The sequence below is a fragment of the Thalassophryne amazonica genome, chromosome 14, assembly GCF_902500255.1.
Source record: "Thalassophryne amazonica chromosome 14, fThaAma1.1, whole genome shotgun sequence".
Classification (NCBI taxonomy): domain Eukaryota; kingdom Metazoa; phylum Chordata; class Actinopteri; order Batrachoidiformes; family Batrachoididae; genus Thalassophryne; species Thalassophryne amazonica.
Genome location: NC_047116.1, coordinates 15,312,143 through 15,329,871, shown reverse-complemented (window position 1 = coordinate 15,329,871; position 17,729 = coordinate 15,312,143). Strand labels below are relative to the sequence as shown.

Sequence of the window (17,729 nt, the reverse complement as noted above, 5' to 3'; positions counted from 1 at the left end):
TCCAAAGGTCAAACTTAAATTGAAAAGCCAAACTCAAAGGGCTGTGAATTTGTCAAGGTTTCAATTTTGGACAGTATGACCAAATGTCAAGAAAACCATACAAATCACATGATAGTATCACTAAATGACAAAGAATTAATTTGCATGACTTGGTGTCCTGTTTGTGATATTCATGGACAGGATATCAAGGCGTAGTCGGGGGGAGGAGGGTTTCCCGTTTGGTGGGCTCAGGGTCTCATCACTGCTTTTTGCAGATGATGTGGTCCTGTTGGCTTCATCGGCCGGTGACCTCCAACACTCACTGGATCGATTCGCAGCCGAGTGTGAAGTGGCTGGGATGAGGATCAGCACCTCTAAATCTGAGGCCATGGTTCTCAGCAGGAAACCGATGGATTGCCTACTCTGGGTAGGGAATACGGCCTTACCCCAAGTGAAGGAGTTCAAGTACCTTGGGGCCTTGTTCATGAGTGAGGGGACAATGGAGCATGAGATTGGCCGGAGAATTGGTGCAGCAGGGGCGGTATTGCATTTGCTCTACCGTACTGTTGTGACAAAAAGAGAGCTGACCCAAAAGGCGAAGCTCTGGATCTACTGGTCAATCTTCGTTCCTACTCTCACCTATGGTCATGAGTGTTGGGTCATGACCGAAAGAGATAGATCATGGGTACAATCAGCCGAAATGGGCTTCCTCAGGATAGTGGCTGGTGTCTCCCTTAGAGACAGGGTGAGAAGTTCGGTCATCCGTGGGGAGCTCGGAGTAGAGTCGCTTCTCCTTCACGTTGAAAGGAGTCAGCTGAGGTGGTTCGGGCATCTGGCAAGGATGCCTCCTGGGCGCCTCCCTAAGGAGGTGTTACAGGCACGTCCATCTGGGAGGAGACCCTGGGGAACACCCAGGACTAGGTGAAGGGATTATATCTCCACGCTGGCCTGAGAACGCCTCAGGATCCACCAATCAGAGGCAGTCAATATGGCAGGGGAAAGGGAAGTCTGGGGTCCCCTGATGGAGCTGTTGCCCCCGTGACCCGAACCTGGAAAAGCGGTTGAAGATTAAGATGAGACTTGGTGTCAAACATATAATGTTGTGGGTTCTGCACTCTGACTGACCCTTCTTGTTATTCACAGCGGGTCAGAAGTTTCCATAGACGAAGTTGACCAACTCGGTAAATAGTATAGAAGACTCAAGAAATCTTTAGAAGACCGTATTTTCTGGACAATAAGCTCCACCGGTCTATAAGTTGCATTTATTGTTAACACATAATGCTACCACTTCATGGAACAAGAAGCAAAATTCATTTATAACTCAAACACTGTGTTACTGATCAACTAACAAGCTAATGGTTATTGTATGACGCACATAAACTAAGTAAATTTCTTCTTGTGAGCACAGATGATAACAGCTTAAGTAAATGTGCAATGCAATTAAACGTTTGAAAACTCAGCGCCTTATTTATTTATAACACAAAAAAATTAAAAGGTAACAGACCTACTGTACCTTAGTTTAACAAATTACTATTGCTGTTCTTAATGTCTCACACAGTCCAAGCAAGTGTTGTAACGAGTAGAACAAAATTTAGATTCTCTCCTTTCATTTCAAATCACGGTCTTTCAGTTTGTGAGCATGATTTCTTAAGTTTAGTCATTCTATAAGACAAAGAAGTTTTTTCCTCATTCAGTTTCTTCTTCTTCCTTTGGTGCTATACCGAAGCAGCTTCTCACACATGTAGGCAGTGCCATCTTGTGGTCATAGATAAAAATTCAATATTTTGCATAAGTATGTCGCTTCTGAATATAAGTCGCAGGAACTCCCAAACTAGTAAGATAAGTAAATAAAAACATGACTTATTGAGGTTTCAAATCCCGCAAAATCTCGCAAAACTTCGGAGAGGCTGTCATTCTGTGAGATGTCATTGAGAAATGCATCTATAGACGGTCCGATCATGCTGCACTTTAACTGCTGCACACAGACAACAGCATTAACATCACAACATAAAACTCTTTATATATTGTGCCGAAAACTCTCATGAATATTCTCTTGGGTTTTAGACATTGTTATCGTGTTTGTTTTATGTAAACACGTGAGAAGCTCAGGTTGTTTCTCCGTTATTTTCAACGGGAGTTGCTGTGAGTTGCGTTCACTTCCTGTTCATGTCGTTCTGGGGGGAAAGTGAAGTTTGCTCTTTAAAGTCCTGCTTATTGTCCTTTACAACACTGTTTGTCCTGTTTGCTTCAGAGTAAAGATGTCTGAAATTCGGTTTGCATTTATTAAATTCCACGCAGATTAAATGCACCAGACACAGATTAGTTGGAATATTTGTTTTAGAAAGTTTTCAGGGTATCATGCATGCAGCCTCTTAATGAGATGATGAAAAGCATAAAATGTACGCTGGGGTAGTATAATGTTCATTTGCAATTGTTGTCATGCGGATTCTCTATGTTGTTTAGATTGCAGCAACTCTCTAGCATGCAAGGGATTATGGGATCTCAACATGGTGAATAGCCTGGAAAAATAAGGATTTTTTTTTTCTAAAGCTTGTGAATCACTAACTGGCATAATTTGAGGCACCCATGATTGTATTCAAGTGCCTACTTATAAAACTAAGCCATTCTTATGTATAAGAGTGGGCAGGTTGGAGAGTATTTAGGTCCAGAAAAAAAAATCCACATTGGCCATGTGTAAAACAATTTTAGACCAATTAAATCCCAATTGATGTCATCTGAAAATATTTTACTGGTGGATCAAAATAACCGAGTGTAAGCTTATTAAATATACACTTTGCGCTTTAAAACATTTAAATCCAGTATATTATGCTTAAATCTAAACAGGTTTATCATAAGTAAAAACAACAAAAAAAGCCGAGCCATTCCTCATGAATCCGACGTTAGATTTTTAGTTATTTTAAAAGACAAACATTTAGACATTTATAAAAATATTTTGAAATGATTTGTCGAATTGACTGCCCAATAAACTCGTGAACAATCCCACTCAGACTCTGTCTTGATCAAAGATTCTGCACAGCAAATCAAGCAGCTCAGGCCAAAAAACACCAAACTAAATTTCCAAATTTCCATATTAGTGACGGTTCTGTCTTCACGGTGAGTCTGGTACCTGTGTGCTCTGTGGTGGAGTAGGACATGTAGAACCCACGTCCACGGCGGTGAGTCCCACTCATGAACTGGACAGTGACTTGGTTGCTGGTAGAGTTGATGAGCTGTTGAACCTGCTGGTCCAAACCGCAGTACTTCACTGTTTTACCGCATGGAGCATCAGACCCCCAGGAAAAAAGGAAAGATGATGGAGGATCTGGTTAGTTACCAAAGCCGGAGCTGATAGTCAGACAAAACAACGGGTGAATCATCAAGAGAGAGACGCCGGGTTATTTTTAACTATCTGGGCTACACATCACGCCTCAAACATTATCTTCTTCTCATATCTGTTTGGAAAAAAACACGTAATGCCAAATGTGCATGACAACACTCATAGCATAAACTCCTCTGTCCCGCGACCTCATGAGCTTGGGACAGACGCAGGAGGTAGAATCCATGTACACATCTGACAGAGCAGAGACAGCGTGAGTCTGTCATGTGATCATTGCATCACTGTGTTTATACGACCTGACATAACCTGGTTACCGACGACCGGCTGGAACCAGGTTAATGTAGGGCACGTCATCAAATGCACGCTTCTTTCCTCAACCCGTGACCAGAGCTCACTATCACCAAGTAAGATTAGTGGGTCTGCAGGCTGTTTGGCTTTTGGCTCAATAATTAATCATTTAAATCGCAAGTTGTCAAGAGGACCTTAAATCACCGCAACGGTTTCAAAATAAGATTCCTCAGTGATGGATTTCGGTGGCTAAAATGGCAACGGTTGCCATGACAACACCAAACTACATAATGTAACTGCCGGCTGTTGTCAGGTTGATGTGTGTATACTATTTATACTCAGCCAGAAGAGAAAGTACCATTCTATATCACCCATGAGGTTTCAAAGCACGGCAAGTCGACTGATGTTCAGGGTTACAGACTGCCGAGACTTTCTCTACGAAGACATTAAAGGTGACTGTTTTACTTCGGTTTTAAGTCAGGATGTCCCAATCAACATTTTTTTGCCCACAATCCGGATGTGAGTCATTTAATATGGAGTATCTGCTGATACCAAGTCCCTCTCCTATAGTTTTATTTTTTGAGAACCTCCTTCCTCGCTTGCACAGAAAACACTGCATAAACGATTCTCCAGCATTGTACCCTTCACTACAAAGACAAGAGTCATCCGGAGATGAGATATCCACCCTGTCCCCATAGATCCGTAATCGACTGTTGTCGAGGGATCACCCAAGTACACATTTGCATGCATCTTGAATATCTTGCTGTGACCTTGAAATGGACCCCAAAGTCATCATAATCGACTGTTGTCGAGGGATCACCCAAGTACACACTTGCATGTATCTTTAATATCTTGCTGTGACCTTGAAATTGACCCCAAAGTCAACATAATCGACTGTTGTCGAGGGATCACCCAAGTACACACTTGCATGTATCTTGAATATCTTGCTGTGACCTTGAAATTGACCCCAAAGTCACCATAAATGACTGATGTCAGGGGGTCACCCAAGTACACTCTTGTGCTAAATATGAATGAAACTGGACAACTGGTTCTTGAGACATCCTGCCAACAAGACTGGCAGACGGACAAACGGATGGACATGATGATGACTGTATCTCCCCGTATTTCATACCAGGGTGGAAAAGAAGGGAATGTGACGATTATTATGTTTTAATTATGACCACTAGGTGTCAGTAATGTTAGTTCAATATGTAGTAAGACAGAAGAGAAGGTAGCAGTACACCCTCCTGTCCACTTGTTGGTGATAATGCTGAAACAGGTTACCAACTCACAATGAACTACAAATTGTACGCAAAAATAAGAAGATTCTCTAGATTTCCGATCTAAACATGCTTCAGTGTTTCTGCTCAGAAAAACACATCTACAGTGACTTCATATTTCCATGACGAGTCCATACCTGCTGCAAACAGCTATAAGGAAGCTGCATGAAATTATTATTTTCCTTCACTATGTGATGCATTACTGCCATGTAAATTTGCAAGGCAAATCTTAACAGATTATCTGATTTTAAATTTAAAATTACCTCACACTTTATTTGGATTTCTCAGCGATGAGATCAGATAACAATGTAACATAGGGTAGGTATGACGGTATGAAGTCAGCTCTGCAAACACCTTCCCATCATGGTAATGACGCTAGCATTAGCTTGTCATGTCAGCATGTGAGGCAATAATTAGCTCCTGTGCAACATAATGCTAATGTTCATGAATCCTCTCAACCTATGAGGCTGCAATTTGTATTCCGTGTCTTCACACCAGATTTGAAGACATATGTTAGCTCATCACATCAGCCTATGAAGCCATGTTAGCTTGTCACATTGGCCCGTGAAGGCGTACATTAGCTTTCCACGTCAGCCTGTGAAGGCCTGTGTTAGCTCATTGTGTCTGCCTGTGAAACCGTCCATTTGCTCCTTGCATATGGATCTAAGTTGACATTAGCTCGTCGTGTCAGGATGTGAAAACTGCATTAGCTCCCCGGGTCAGGATGTGAAGCTGACATTAGCTCGTCGAGTCAGGATGAGAAAAGTGCATTAGTGCATCGCGTCAGGATGTGAAGCCTGAGTTAACTTGTTGTGTCAGGATGTGAAGCCTACCTTAGCTCATCGCGTCAGGATGTGAAGCCTGCGTTAGCTCGTCGCGTCAGGATGTGAAGCCTGCGTTAGCTCGTCGCGTCAGGATGTGAAGCCTGCGTTAGCTCGTCGCGTCAGGATGTGAAGCCTGCGTTAGCTCGTCGCGTCAGGATGTGAAGCCTGCGTTAGCTCGTCGCGTCAGGATGTGAAGCCTGCGTTAGCTCGTCGCGTCAGGATGTGAAGCCTGCGTTAGCTCGTCGCGTCAGGATGTGAAGCCTGCGTTAGCTCGTCGCGTCAGGATGTGAAGCCTGCGTTAGCTCGTCGCGTCAGGATGTGAAGCCTGCGTTAGCTCGTCGCGTCAGGATGTGAAGTCTGCGTTAGCTCGTCGCGTCAGGATGTGAAGCCTGTTTTAGCTCATTGTGTCGGCCTGTGAAACCATGCATTAGCCCCTTGCGTAAGGATGTGAAGTCGACATTAGCTCGTCGTGTGAGGATGTGAAAAATGCATTAGCTCCTTGGGTCAGGATGTGAAGCTGACATTAGCTCGTTGTGTCAGGATGAGAAAAGTGCATTAGTGCATTGAGTCAGGATGTGAAGCCTGAGTTAGCTTGTTGCGTCAGGATGTGAAACCTGCATTAACTCTTTGCGTCAGGATGTGAAGCCTACCTTAGCTCGTCGCGTCAGGATGTGAAGCCTGCGTTAGCTTGTCGCGTCAGGATGTGAAGCCTGCGTTAGCCCCTTGCGTAAGGATGTGAAGTCAACATTAGCTCGTCGTGTGAGGATGTGAAAAATGCATTAGCTCCTTGGGTCAGGATGTGAAGCTGACATTAGCTCGTTGTGTCAGGATGAGAAAAGTGCATTAGTGCATTGAGTCAGGATGTGAAGCCTGAATTAGCTTGTTGCGTCAGGATGTGAAGTCTGCGTTAGCTCGTCGCGTCAGGATGTGAAGCCTGTTTTAGCTCATTGTGTCGGCCTGTGAAACCATGCATTAGCCCCTTGCGTAAGGATGTGAAGTCGACATTAGCTCGTCGTGTGAGGATGTGAAAAATGCATTAGCTCCTTGGGTCAGGATGTGAAGCTGACATTAGCTCGTTGTGTCAGGATGAGAAAAGTGCATTAGTGCATTGAGTCAGGATGTGAAGCCTGCGTTAGCTCGTCGCGTCAGGATGTGAAGCCTGCGTTAGCTCGTCGCGTCAGGATGTGAAGCCTGCGTTAGCTCGTCGCGTCAGGATGTGAAGCCTGCGTTAGCTCGTCGCGTCAGGATGTGAAGCCTGCGTTAGCTCGTCGCGTCAGGATGTGAAGCCTGCGTTAGCTCGTCGCGTCAGGATGTGAAGTCTGCGTTAGCTCGTCGCGTCAGGATGTGAAGCCTGTTTTAGCTCATTGTGTCGGCCTGTGAAACCATGCATTAGCCCCTTGCGTAAGGATGTGAAGTCGACATTAGCTCGTCGTGTGAGGATGTGAAAAATGCATTAGCTCCTTGAGTCAGGATGTGAAGCCTGAGTTAGCTTGTTGCGTCAGGATGTGAAACCTGCATTAACTCTTTGCGTCAGGATGTGAAGCCTACCTTAGCTCGTCGCGTCAGGATGTGAAGCCTGCGTTAGCTTGTCGCGTCAGGATGTGAAGCCTGCGTTAGCTTGTCGCGTCAGGATGTGAAGCCTGCGTTAGCTTGTCGCGTCAGGATGTGAAGCCTGCGTTAGCTTGTCGCGTCAGGATGTGAAGCCTGCGTTAGCTCGTCGCGTCAGGATGTGAAGCCTGTTTTAGCTCATTGTGTCGGCCTGTGAAACCATGCATTAGCCCCTTGCGTAAGGATGTGAAGTCGACATTAGCTCGTCGTGTGAGGATGTGAAAAATGCATTAGCTCCTTGGGTCAGGATGTGAAGCTGACATTAGCTCGTTGTGTCAGGATGAGAAAAGTGCATTAGTGCATTGAGTCAGGATGTGAAGCCTGAGTTAGCTCGTCGCGTCAGGATGTGAAGCCTGCGTTAGCTCGTCGCGTCAGGATGTGAAGCCTGCGTTAGCTCGTCGCGTCAGGATGTGAAGCCTGCGTTAGCTCGTCGCGTCAGGATGTGAAGCCTGCGTTAGCTCGTCGCGTCAGGATGTGAAGCCTGCGTTAGCTCGTCGCGTCAGGATGTGAAGCCTGCGTTAGCTCGTCGCGTCAGGATGTGAAGCCTGCGTTAGCTCGTCGCGTCAGGATGTGAAGCCTGCGTTAGCTCGTCGCGTCAGGATGTGAAGCCTGCGTTAGCTCGTCGCGTCAGGATGTGAAGCCTGCGTTAGCTCGTCGCGTCAGGATGTGAAGCCTGCGTTAGCTCGTCGCGTCAGGATGTGAAGCCTGCGTTAGCTCGGCGCGTCAGGATGTGAAGCCTGTTTTAGCTCATTGTGTCGGCCTGTGAAACCATGCATTAGCCCCTTGCGTAAGGATGTGAAGTCGACATTAGCTCGTCGTGTGAGGATGTGAAAAATGCATTAGCTCCTTGGGTCAGGATGTGAAGCTGACATTAGCTCGTTGTGTCAGGATGAGAAAAGTGCATTAGTGCATTGAGTCAGGATGTGAAGCCTGAGTTAGCTTGTTGCGTCAGGATGTGAAACCTACATTAACTCTTTGCGTCAGGATGTGAAGCCTACCTTAGCTCGTCGCGTCAGGATGTGAAGCCTGCGTTAGCTCGTCGCGTCAGGATGTGAAGCCTGCGTTAGCTCGTCGCGTCAGGATGTGAAGCCTGCGTTAGCTCGTCGCGTCAGGATGTGAAGCCTGCGTTAGCTCGTCGCGTCAGGATGTGAAGCCTGCGTTAGCTCGTCGCGTCAGGATGTGAAGCCTGCGTTAGCTCGTCGCGTCAGGATGTGAAGTCTGCGTTAGCTCGTCGCGTCAGGATGTGAAGCCTGTTTTAGCTCATTGTGTCGGCCTGTGAAACCATGCATTAGCCCCTTGCGTAAGGATGTGAAGTCGACATTAGCTCGTCGTGTGAGGATGTGAAAAATGCATTAGCTCCTTGGGTCAGGATGTGAAGCTGACATTAGCTCATTGAGTCAGGATGTGAAGCCTGAGTTAGCTCGTCGCGTCAGGATGTGAAGCCTGCGTTAGCTCGTCGCGTCAGGATGTGAAGCCTGCGTTAGCTCGTCGCGTCAGGATGTGAAGCCTGCGTTAGCTCGTCGCGTCAGGATGTGAAGTCTGCGTTAGCTCGTCGCGTCAGGATGTGAAGCCTGTTTTAGCTCATTGTGTCGGCCTGTGAAACCATGCATTAGCCCCTTGCGTAAGGATGTGAAGTCGACATTAGCCCCTTGCGTAAGGATGTGAAGTCGACATTAGCCCCTTGCGTGAGGATGTGAAGTCGACATTAGCTCGTCGTGTGAGGATGTGAAGCCTGCGTTAGCTCGTCGCGTCAGGATGTGAAGCCTGCGTTAGCTCGTCGCGTCAGGATGTGAAGCCTGCGTTAGCTCGTCGCGTCAGGATGTGAAGCCTGCGTTAGCTCGTCGCGTCAGGATGTGAAGCCTGCGTTAGCTCGTCGCGTCAGGATGTGAAGCCTGCGTTAGCTCGTCGCGTCAGGATGTGAAGCCTGCGTTAGCTCGTCGCGTCAGGATGTGAAGCCTGCGTTAGCTCGTCGCGTCAGGATGTGAAGCCTGCGTTAGCTCGTCGCGTCAGGATGTGAAGCCTGCGTTAGCTCGTCGCGTCAGGATGTGAAGCCTGCGTTAGCTCGTCGCGTCAGGATGTGAAGCCTGCGTTAGCTCGTCGCGTCAGGATGTGAAGCCTGCGTTAGCTCGTCGCGTCAGGATGTGAAGCCTGCGTTAGCTCGTCGCGTCAGGATGTGAAGCCTGCGTTAGCTCGTCGCGTCAGGATGTGAAGCCTGCGTTAGCTCGTCGCGTCAGGATGTGAAGCCTGCGTTAGCTCGTCGCGTCAGGATGTGAAGCCTGCGTTAGCTCGTCGCGTCAGGATGTGAAGCCTGCGTTAGCTCGTCGCGTCAGGATGTGAAGCCTGCGTTAGCTCGTCGCGTCAGGATGTGAAGCCTGCGTTAGCTCGTCGCGTCAGTATGAAAAAAGTGCATTAGTGCATTACATCAGGATGTGAAGCCTGAGTTAGCTCGTTGCGTCAGGATGTGAAGCCTGAGTTAGCTCGTTGCGTCAGGATGTGAAGCCTGCGTTAGCTCGTTGCGTCAGGATGTGAAGCCTGCGTTAGCTCGTTGCGTCAGGATGTGAAGCCTGCGTTAGCTCGTTGCGTCAGGATGTGAAGCCTGCGTTAACTCTTTGCGTCAGGATGTGAAGCCTGCGTTAACTCTTTGCGTCAGGATGTGAAGCCTGCGTTAACTCTTTGCGTCAGGATGTGAAGCCTGCGTTAACTCTTTGCGTCAGGATGTGAAGCCTGCGTTAACTCTTTGCGTCAGGATGTGAAGCCTGCGTTAGCTCGTCGCGTCAGGATGTGAAGCCTGTTTGAGCTCATTGTGTCGGCCTGTGAAACCATGCATTAGCCCCTTGCGTAAGGATGTGAAGTCAACATTAGCTCGTCGTGTCAGAATTAGAAAATTGCATTAGCGCGTCGCGTCAGGATGGGAAGCCTGCGTTAACTCTTTGCGTCAGGATGTGAAGCCTGCGTTAACTCTTTGCGTCAGGATGTGAAGCCTGCGTTAACTCTTTGCGTCAGGATGTGAAGCCTGCGTTAACTCTTTGCGTCAGGATGTGAAGCCTGCGTTAGCTCGTCGCGTCAGGATGTGAAGCCTGTTTGAGCTCATTGTGTCGGCCTGTGAAACCATGCATTAGCCCCTTGCGTAAGGATGTGAAGTCAACATTAGCTCGTCGTGTCAGAATTAGAAAATTGCATTAGCGCGTCGCGTCAGGATGGGAAGCCTGCGTTAGCTCGTCCCGTCAGGAAGTGAAGCCATACGTTGGCTCGTCCCGTCAGGAAGTGAAGCCATACATTAGCTCTTTGCGTCCGGATGTGAAGTCATGCGTTAACTCGTAGCGTCAGCCTGCATCAATCATTGAATCATCATTAACTCTCTGAGGAAAGTATATTATACTGAGACATGTAAATTTCGCTACGTGATCGACTGGGACTTGCAGCATGTTGGGTGTCAGCGTTACAACAAAAGACCATTTTGTTTCCAAACGCGTGCTCATTTCTCTCACCGATCTCGCTCCTCTGGGATCCGATGCCGTTGTAAAGGCGGAGGTAGTTGACTTGGCAGTTGCTGTCTTCTATGTCGAGATCAGCAAAGCGAAAGTGGATCCTGCTGCCATGAGGCACACTGATCTCCCACTCGCACACCGAGTCGTTTGGGTATGTCCCCGGGTAGCCCAGAGAGGACAGAGTCCCGCTGCTGGGGCCAAGTACGCTGGGGCCACAGCCATCACCTGCAGGACCAGACAAACATGCCGTTTGCATTCCCTACTTTGTACACTTTTATAAAATTACAATAAACTCCATTTTTAACAGATCCATTAAAAGTGATCATTCCTGGATCAACAGCATCAACAAACCCACGATATTTTCAGGCAAATAAGCTACATGCACTGGATCTTCATTGTACCTGTCAAAGAATTGTGCCACGTTCAAAACTCGAATTTGCTGAGCTTTAATGATATAATTAACGTGCTGACTTTTAAAGCCCGACTATTATCAGAGCTGCTTCACAAAGGCAGATGTGGGCCTCATGGAAAACTTGGCTCCAAACTTTTAAAGCGTGTAAAAGTGGAGCGTTGTTGTGGTGCAGCGGCTCCATGATAACACTGAACAGTCACACTCCACGGCACTAAGTGTATCTTCTGGCGTCCTGCTGTTACGTAACGGCCTCTCAGCCGACATTATCCAGAAATACAGGACAAAAACAAAGCTGCTTCCTTCTGTCTGACTCACAAACGTTAGTGAAGAACTACACGGGACTCGGAAAGCTTGCAGTTTCTCCTGGCATTGTGCCAATTCCAGTAACTCACACGGGACCACATGGAATAATGTTTTTAACACCAAGACCTTCAAGTAACTACAAGCAACGTGTGCTCATACACGTGCAGACACAAATACAAAATTTGATATGGATGTACATTCCTGAACTGTCCAGCAGATGGCGGCACTTTTCATGCCTTTCTGGTGTAATGTTGGAAACACAGGCCTTTCAAAGGTGTCAAAACATTTCAAAGCAGGGTTTCGAGTTCGGCATAACTAAAGCTGGCTGTATACTAAAAGATGATACTACGCCATAGTGTCGTATTCACGTAAAGCAGAAGCTTATTTCAGAATAACACAGAAATACATTTATTGACCAAAGATTAGATTTTCTTTGCTCAGACAGATACATATGAGCTGTATGCGCGACCAAAATTATTACTTATTTTATACAGGATGTAATCAATACAAACCAAACTGTGGGAACAAATTGCATGCAGTGCACATGCAATAGCATTTCAAGCTCAACACTTATTTCCTAGTTTTTCCTTTCTACAGCCACTCTGTGGTGTCGTGGGCAGCTTCATACATGCATGTAAAAAGGTGGGGTCCATTAAAGATGTGCAGCATTTTTTTGGTTTCCCACATTTGGATTTCAACAGCACAAACGCCTACAAATCCTTAATGGAAGACTGACTTTGGCAGCAGATAAGTGCGTCATTACGGCCGATTTTTATTTATTTTTATTTTTTGGCTGCTACCGTTTTGCTCGGGTGCAAATATGTGTGCATGCACGTGTGCGCCCTGTATGTGTGTCTTTGCTTGTAATAACATCAATATAACAACATGCAACGCAGTATATGATGCAATACGAGCGATATGGCACTAATCACATTGCTAAAGTTCTGAGCTCACTGCTGCAACATGATCTCATCTCACCCAGGTCCTTCATGTCTGCATCACTTCTGGTCATTGCAGAGAACTGCATGATGGGTAATTAAGCACTGCAGAGGCTTTTTGACAGTGGCGTGCACACCCGCTAACACATAACAGTGCATCATCTGTGGTGCATGATGGGCTTAAAGATGGGCAAAATAACAAACTGAGGAGTATAATGTTTACGTGAAACATCAACAGATGTCACACAGAGAAAAGCCAAAGAGCAGCTTTATTTTTAGATATATTATATCTGCTTTCTTCTGCACTTCTTACAAGTTGCACTTTCTGCTTCCAGGAGTGACCTATAAAGGCGAGCAGACACACAACATTCTGCACACATCTTAATTTCAATGTGTTCCAAATCTTTGTCAAGCTCTTCTTGTACATTTCAGAGAAATTTAAACCCTAACCCCTAACGGGGAACGTGCTTTGTGGCCAAATCAGTTTCAAGCCTCGTTCCAACTCCAGAAATACGCAGCTTTGGAAGCACAACAACTTCTGAGCTGGTCCACGTTCTGATAATGTGCAGAACAAGAAGATTTGATGGACATCTTTTACATTTGTTTTTTAAACATTTTATAGACTATTAACCTATTTTTTATGATTAACATGAAAAATTATAATTTTACAGACCTAATTCTATTACAAACAGCCTTTTATTACTATTACAGTACTATATATAATATGTGCAGGGGTGGTGACCAAGTGGTGAGTGCACTTGGTTTCAATGCCATTCAAACTCCATGTAACTGTGGAGTTGCATCAGGAAGGGCATCCGGCGTAAAATGTGTGCCAAATCATGTGGTGACCCCAACTGAAAGCAAGGGAGCAGCAGCAGTAAGGGACTTACTTATAGTACTATATAAAACAGGGAACGATACACTGGCTCCACAATATGACAAATACCACAATACAATACATAACCTGATGCTAAGGTTACTCCCTGCAACAATCCCAAAAAGTCTCCAGGAGGACTATCCGGGACGGACTCAGAATAGAGCCACTGCTTCTTTGCATTGAAAGGAACCAGTTGAGGTGGTTCAGGCACCTGGTTGAGGTTGCCCTCTGGTTGTCTCCCTAGGGAGGTCTTCCAGGTGTGTGTTTGTTAAGGAAGCACCCTGGAAGACCTAGGACACAGTGGAGAAATTATATTTCCCAGCTGGCTTGGGAATGCCTTGGAATCTACCAGGAAGAGTTACAGGATTTGGCCAAGGATAGGGAAGTGTGGGATGAGCTGCTTGCTTTGCTGTCCCTGTGACCTGGACCCTGATAAGCGGTTGAAAATAAATTAATGAATGAAGGGAAAGGTGGCAGACAGGTCCAAGGTATGTTAACCCTCTGGGGCCGGCGCCGTCGTATACGACGGCTAAGACCAAACTTTACTAAATTATAAATAACTTTTGATTGATATGAGATAGAAACTTAGTTTTTTTGCTGAAAAGTTAACTCCGCGGACTTTCGAGCCAGCCATCGGCCATCTTTGTACTCCTTATAGAAGCTGTGTGATGACGTGCGCAATGTGAGTGTCCAATCAGAATTGGTTCACCGTCACATGGTTTTCCAAAATCGAATCGTAGTGCAGATTTATCTCACGTGAAAAGCCAAAGATCATTTTCAGGAGTGATATGTGACTAGTTGGCCCGTTTGAATAGCTCCAATGAGTACATACTATTCGTACATACTCACTGTGCCCTGCGCCATTACGCACAGCGATCAGTGAAAGCAGGATCACACGGCGAGCCTCTGATGACAATCTCACATGCTCTAACAAAGAGTGTGTAACTATCAGGATTGCTCCTCTAGTTTCCATGTGAATGTTACTGGATAACTCTGTTGCTTTTTCTGTGTAAAGCACTGTTTACCATATCAATGGACAACAAAACGCATAGACCATTTTGTATATATTGTTCAAAATGTGCATTTGTATTTATTGTTGGAACCTTTTTGTTGTACAGTCTTTCATACAAGACCTCAAATTACCTTCATAAAGTGTCAAAACAGTTGTTTATTATAGTTTGCTGTGTGTTTTGAATAAATGTGTGTGGAAAATTATTTTCGCTTTATTTTTTCCTTGCCTATTTTTGATTGTAAACCTTTATTACACTTATAAAACACAACAAAAACATATATTCTGAAAGCACAGATTGTCCTGAAAAAAGAGACATAAAACTTGATTGTGGGATGCAGGGAGAGCTGTTAACAGCAATAATAAAATATTTATGCCAAGTGAGTTAACTATTCAAAAAATGCCCTCGGACCCCAGAGGATTAAGCACTACATGTGACCTCAGACAAACTCGTAATCATGACCTAAGTCTCATGTCTCCACTGTCAAGAAATCATGCAAATCTTGCATGAGTCAGGGTTCCATTTTTCTAAAATGCATAAAAACACTTCTTCCAGACCAACACTGTGTGCACTTCCAGAAGTCTTGTACAGTTACAGATCTGTGACATGATCAAGGTCCAATTCTTGAATATACCGTATTCCGCCACTTCATACAGCATCTGATAAGAAACCGCTGCGATTACTGAGTGATACAGCTGGACATTGTGGCGTCAAAGCTGTACTGATGAATTAAATGCTAAAAAAAACATAGTAGGGTTTGAGTTGTGAAGCTGGGTAGTTTAAATGACAGTAATGTTCAGTTTGTGTACAGTACCGTATCCATAGCAACGCCTATTACACAAGCAAACAAACTTACATTTTTTAATTAATCTGGTGCACCAAAGTTAATTAAATTTAATGTTCACAAGATGATCGCTTTTATTATTTTTGTGTTATTGGGTCAACACGATGGAAAATAAAACGACTCTCTAGGGTTTATATGAATGTGGCCACCTGAAGACAAAATTATATTTTAGGATTACTGAGGTGTAAAAGTAAAAGACAGATCAGAAAGTTTCAAACTGACTCTTTAAAGGCCATAAAAGTGAGAAGTTTAAACCAAACTCCACTGCAAAATTTGCCCATTCAAAAGGTGTTTTTCGTCTGTAAATGTGTCGCGGGCTAAACCAAGGAAACAGCTGCACTTTAATTCTCCAATCTCGGTTGTTTTTTGTTTTTTTTAGAACCGGTTCGCCTGGTTTTCCACCAAAAAGCGCAGCAGGCGGAGCTGCTGGAAGCCAGAAGTGTTGCTCAATAACAAAGCAGCGGCTCCACCGTTCTCCATAAAAAAAATAAATAAATCAACAAAAAGAAAAAGAAACAGGAAGGTTTTTCGTGGCCTGACGCTGTAGACTGACACCAACCTTTCTGCGCCCGGCCGCCGTCCGTGGTGAGGATGATGAGCGCGGACAGGAGGAGAACCCCGGCGGCTCCCGGCGCTCCTCTGCCCACCATTAGCGCTCTGCCCATAGTAGCGTGCAGTCCGAGTGCATCGTTACGGGACCGGCTGCACCGGGAGCGACACACACACAGCCGCCGTTAGTCCTCACGTTGTGTTGGTCGACTTTCTGTCCGCTCTCACTAACTGGAACACACACTCAAACACACACACGCATCCAATCTGTGGATCCACTTCCTCCACTCAAGCTCCGCCCACTTAGGAAGACTGTTTCCGCCAATAACAGAAAAATGTGAGGCATTAAATATTTCTTCAATATGAGAAACATTATATATATATATATATATATATATATATATATATATATATATATACACACACTCAACAAAAATATAAACGCAACACTTTTGGTTTTGCTCCCATTTTGTATGAGATGAACTCAAAGATGTAAAACTTTTTTCACATACACAATATCACCATTTCCCTCAAATATTGTTCACAAACCAGTCTAAATCTGTGATAGTGAGCACTTCTCCTTTGCTGAGATAATCCATCCCACCTCACAGGTGTGCCATATCAAGATGCTGATTAGACACCATGATTAGTGCACAGGTGTGCCTTAGACTGCCCACAATAAAAGGCCACTCTGAAAGGTGCAGTTTTGTTTTATTGGGGGGGATACCAGTCAGTATCTGCTGTGACCACCATTTGCCTCATGCAGTGCAACACATCTCCTTCGCATAGAGTTGATCAGGTTGTCAATTGTGGCCTGTGGAATGTTGGTCCACTCCTCTTCAATGGCTGTGCGAAGTTGCTGGATATTGGCCAGAACTGGTACACGCTGTCGTATATGCCGGTCCAGAGCATCCCAAACATGCTCAATGGGTGACATGTCCGGTGAGTATGCCAGCCATGCAAGAACTGGGACATTTTCAGCTTCCAAGAATTGTGTACAGATCCTTGCAACATGGGGCCGTGCATTATCCTGCTGCAACATGAGGTGATGTTCTTGGATGTATGGCACAACAATGGGCCTCAGGATCTCGTCACAGTATCTCTGTGCATTCAAAATGCCATCAATAAAATGCACCTGTGTTCTTCATCCATAACAGACGCCTGCCCATACCATAACCCCACCGCCACCATGGGCCACTCGATCCACAACATTGACATCAGAAAACCGCTCACCCACACGACACCACACACGCTGTCTGCCATCTGCCCTGAACAGTGTGAACCAGGATTCATCCGTAAAGAGAACACCTCTCCAACGTGCCAAACTCCAGCGAATGTGAGCATTTGCCCACTCAAGTCGGTTATGATGACGAACTGGAGTCAGGTCGAGACCCCGATGAGGACGACGAGCATGCAGATGAGCTTCCCTGAGATGGTTTCTGACAGTTTGTGCAGAAATTCTTTGGTTATGCAAACCGATTGTTTCAGCAGCTGTCCGAATGGCTGGTCTCAGACGATCTTGGAGGTGAACATGCTGGATGTGGAGGTCCTGGCTGCTGTGGTTACACGTGGTCTGCAGTTGTGAGGCTGGTTGGATGTACTGCCAAATTCTCTGAAACGCCTTTGGAGATGGCTTATGGTAGAGAAATGAACATTCAATACACGAGCAACAGCTCTGGTAGACATTCCTGCTGTCAGCATGCCAATTGCACGCTCCCTCAAATCTTGCAACATCTGTGGCATTGTGCTGTGTGATAAAACTGCACCTTTCAGAGTGGCCTTTTATTGTGGGCAGTCTAAGGCACACCTGTGCACTAATCATGGTGTCTAATCAGCATCTTGATATGGCACACCTGTGAGGTGGGATGGATTATCTCAGCAAAGGATAAGTGCTCACTATCACAGATTTAGACTGGTTTGTGAACAATATTTGAGGGAAATGGTGATATTGTGTATGTGGAAAAAGTTTTAGATCTTTGAGTTCATCTCATA

The 17,729-nt window shown here is 45.6% G+C and overlaps 1 protein-coding gene across 1 annotated transcript in view; it reads right to left on the bottom strand.

Annotated features, from left to right (window-relative positions):
* The window catches only part of dcbld2 (discoidin, CUB and LCCL domain containing 2), a 35,450-nt gene extending 19,597 nt beyond the window's left edge, over window positions 1-15,853 (bottom strand). The window contains exons 1-3 of the mRNA XM_034186133.1: window positions 15,748-15,853; window positions 10,805-11,029; window positions 3,107-3,244 (exon numbers count right to left, since the gene is read on the bottom strand). Of these exons, the coding sequence (XP_034042024.1) occupies window positions 3,107-3,244; window positions 10,805-11,029; window positions 15,748-15,853 (469 nt within the window). The remainder of the gene's footprint in view (window positions 1-3,106; window positions 3,245-10,804; window positions 11,030-15,747) is intronic.
* Between the last annotated feature and the right edge of the window lie 1,876 nt (window positions 15,854-17,729).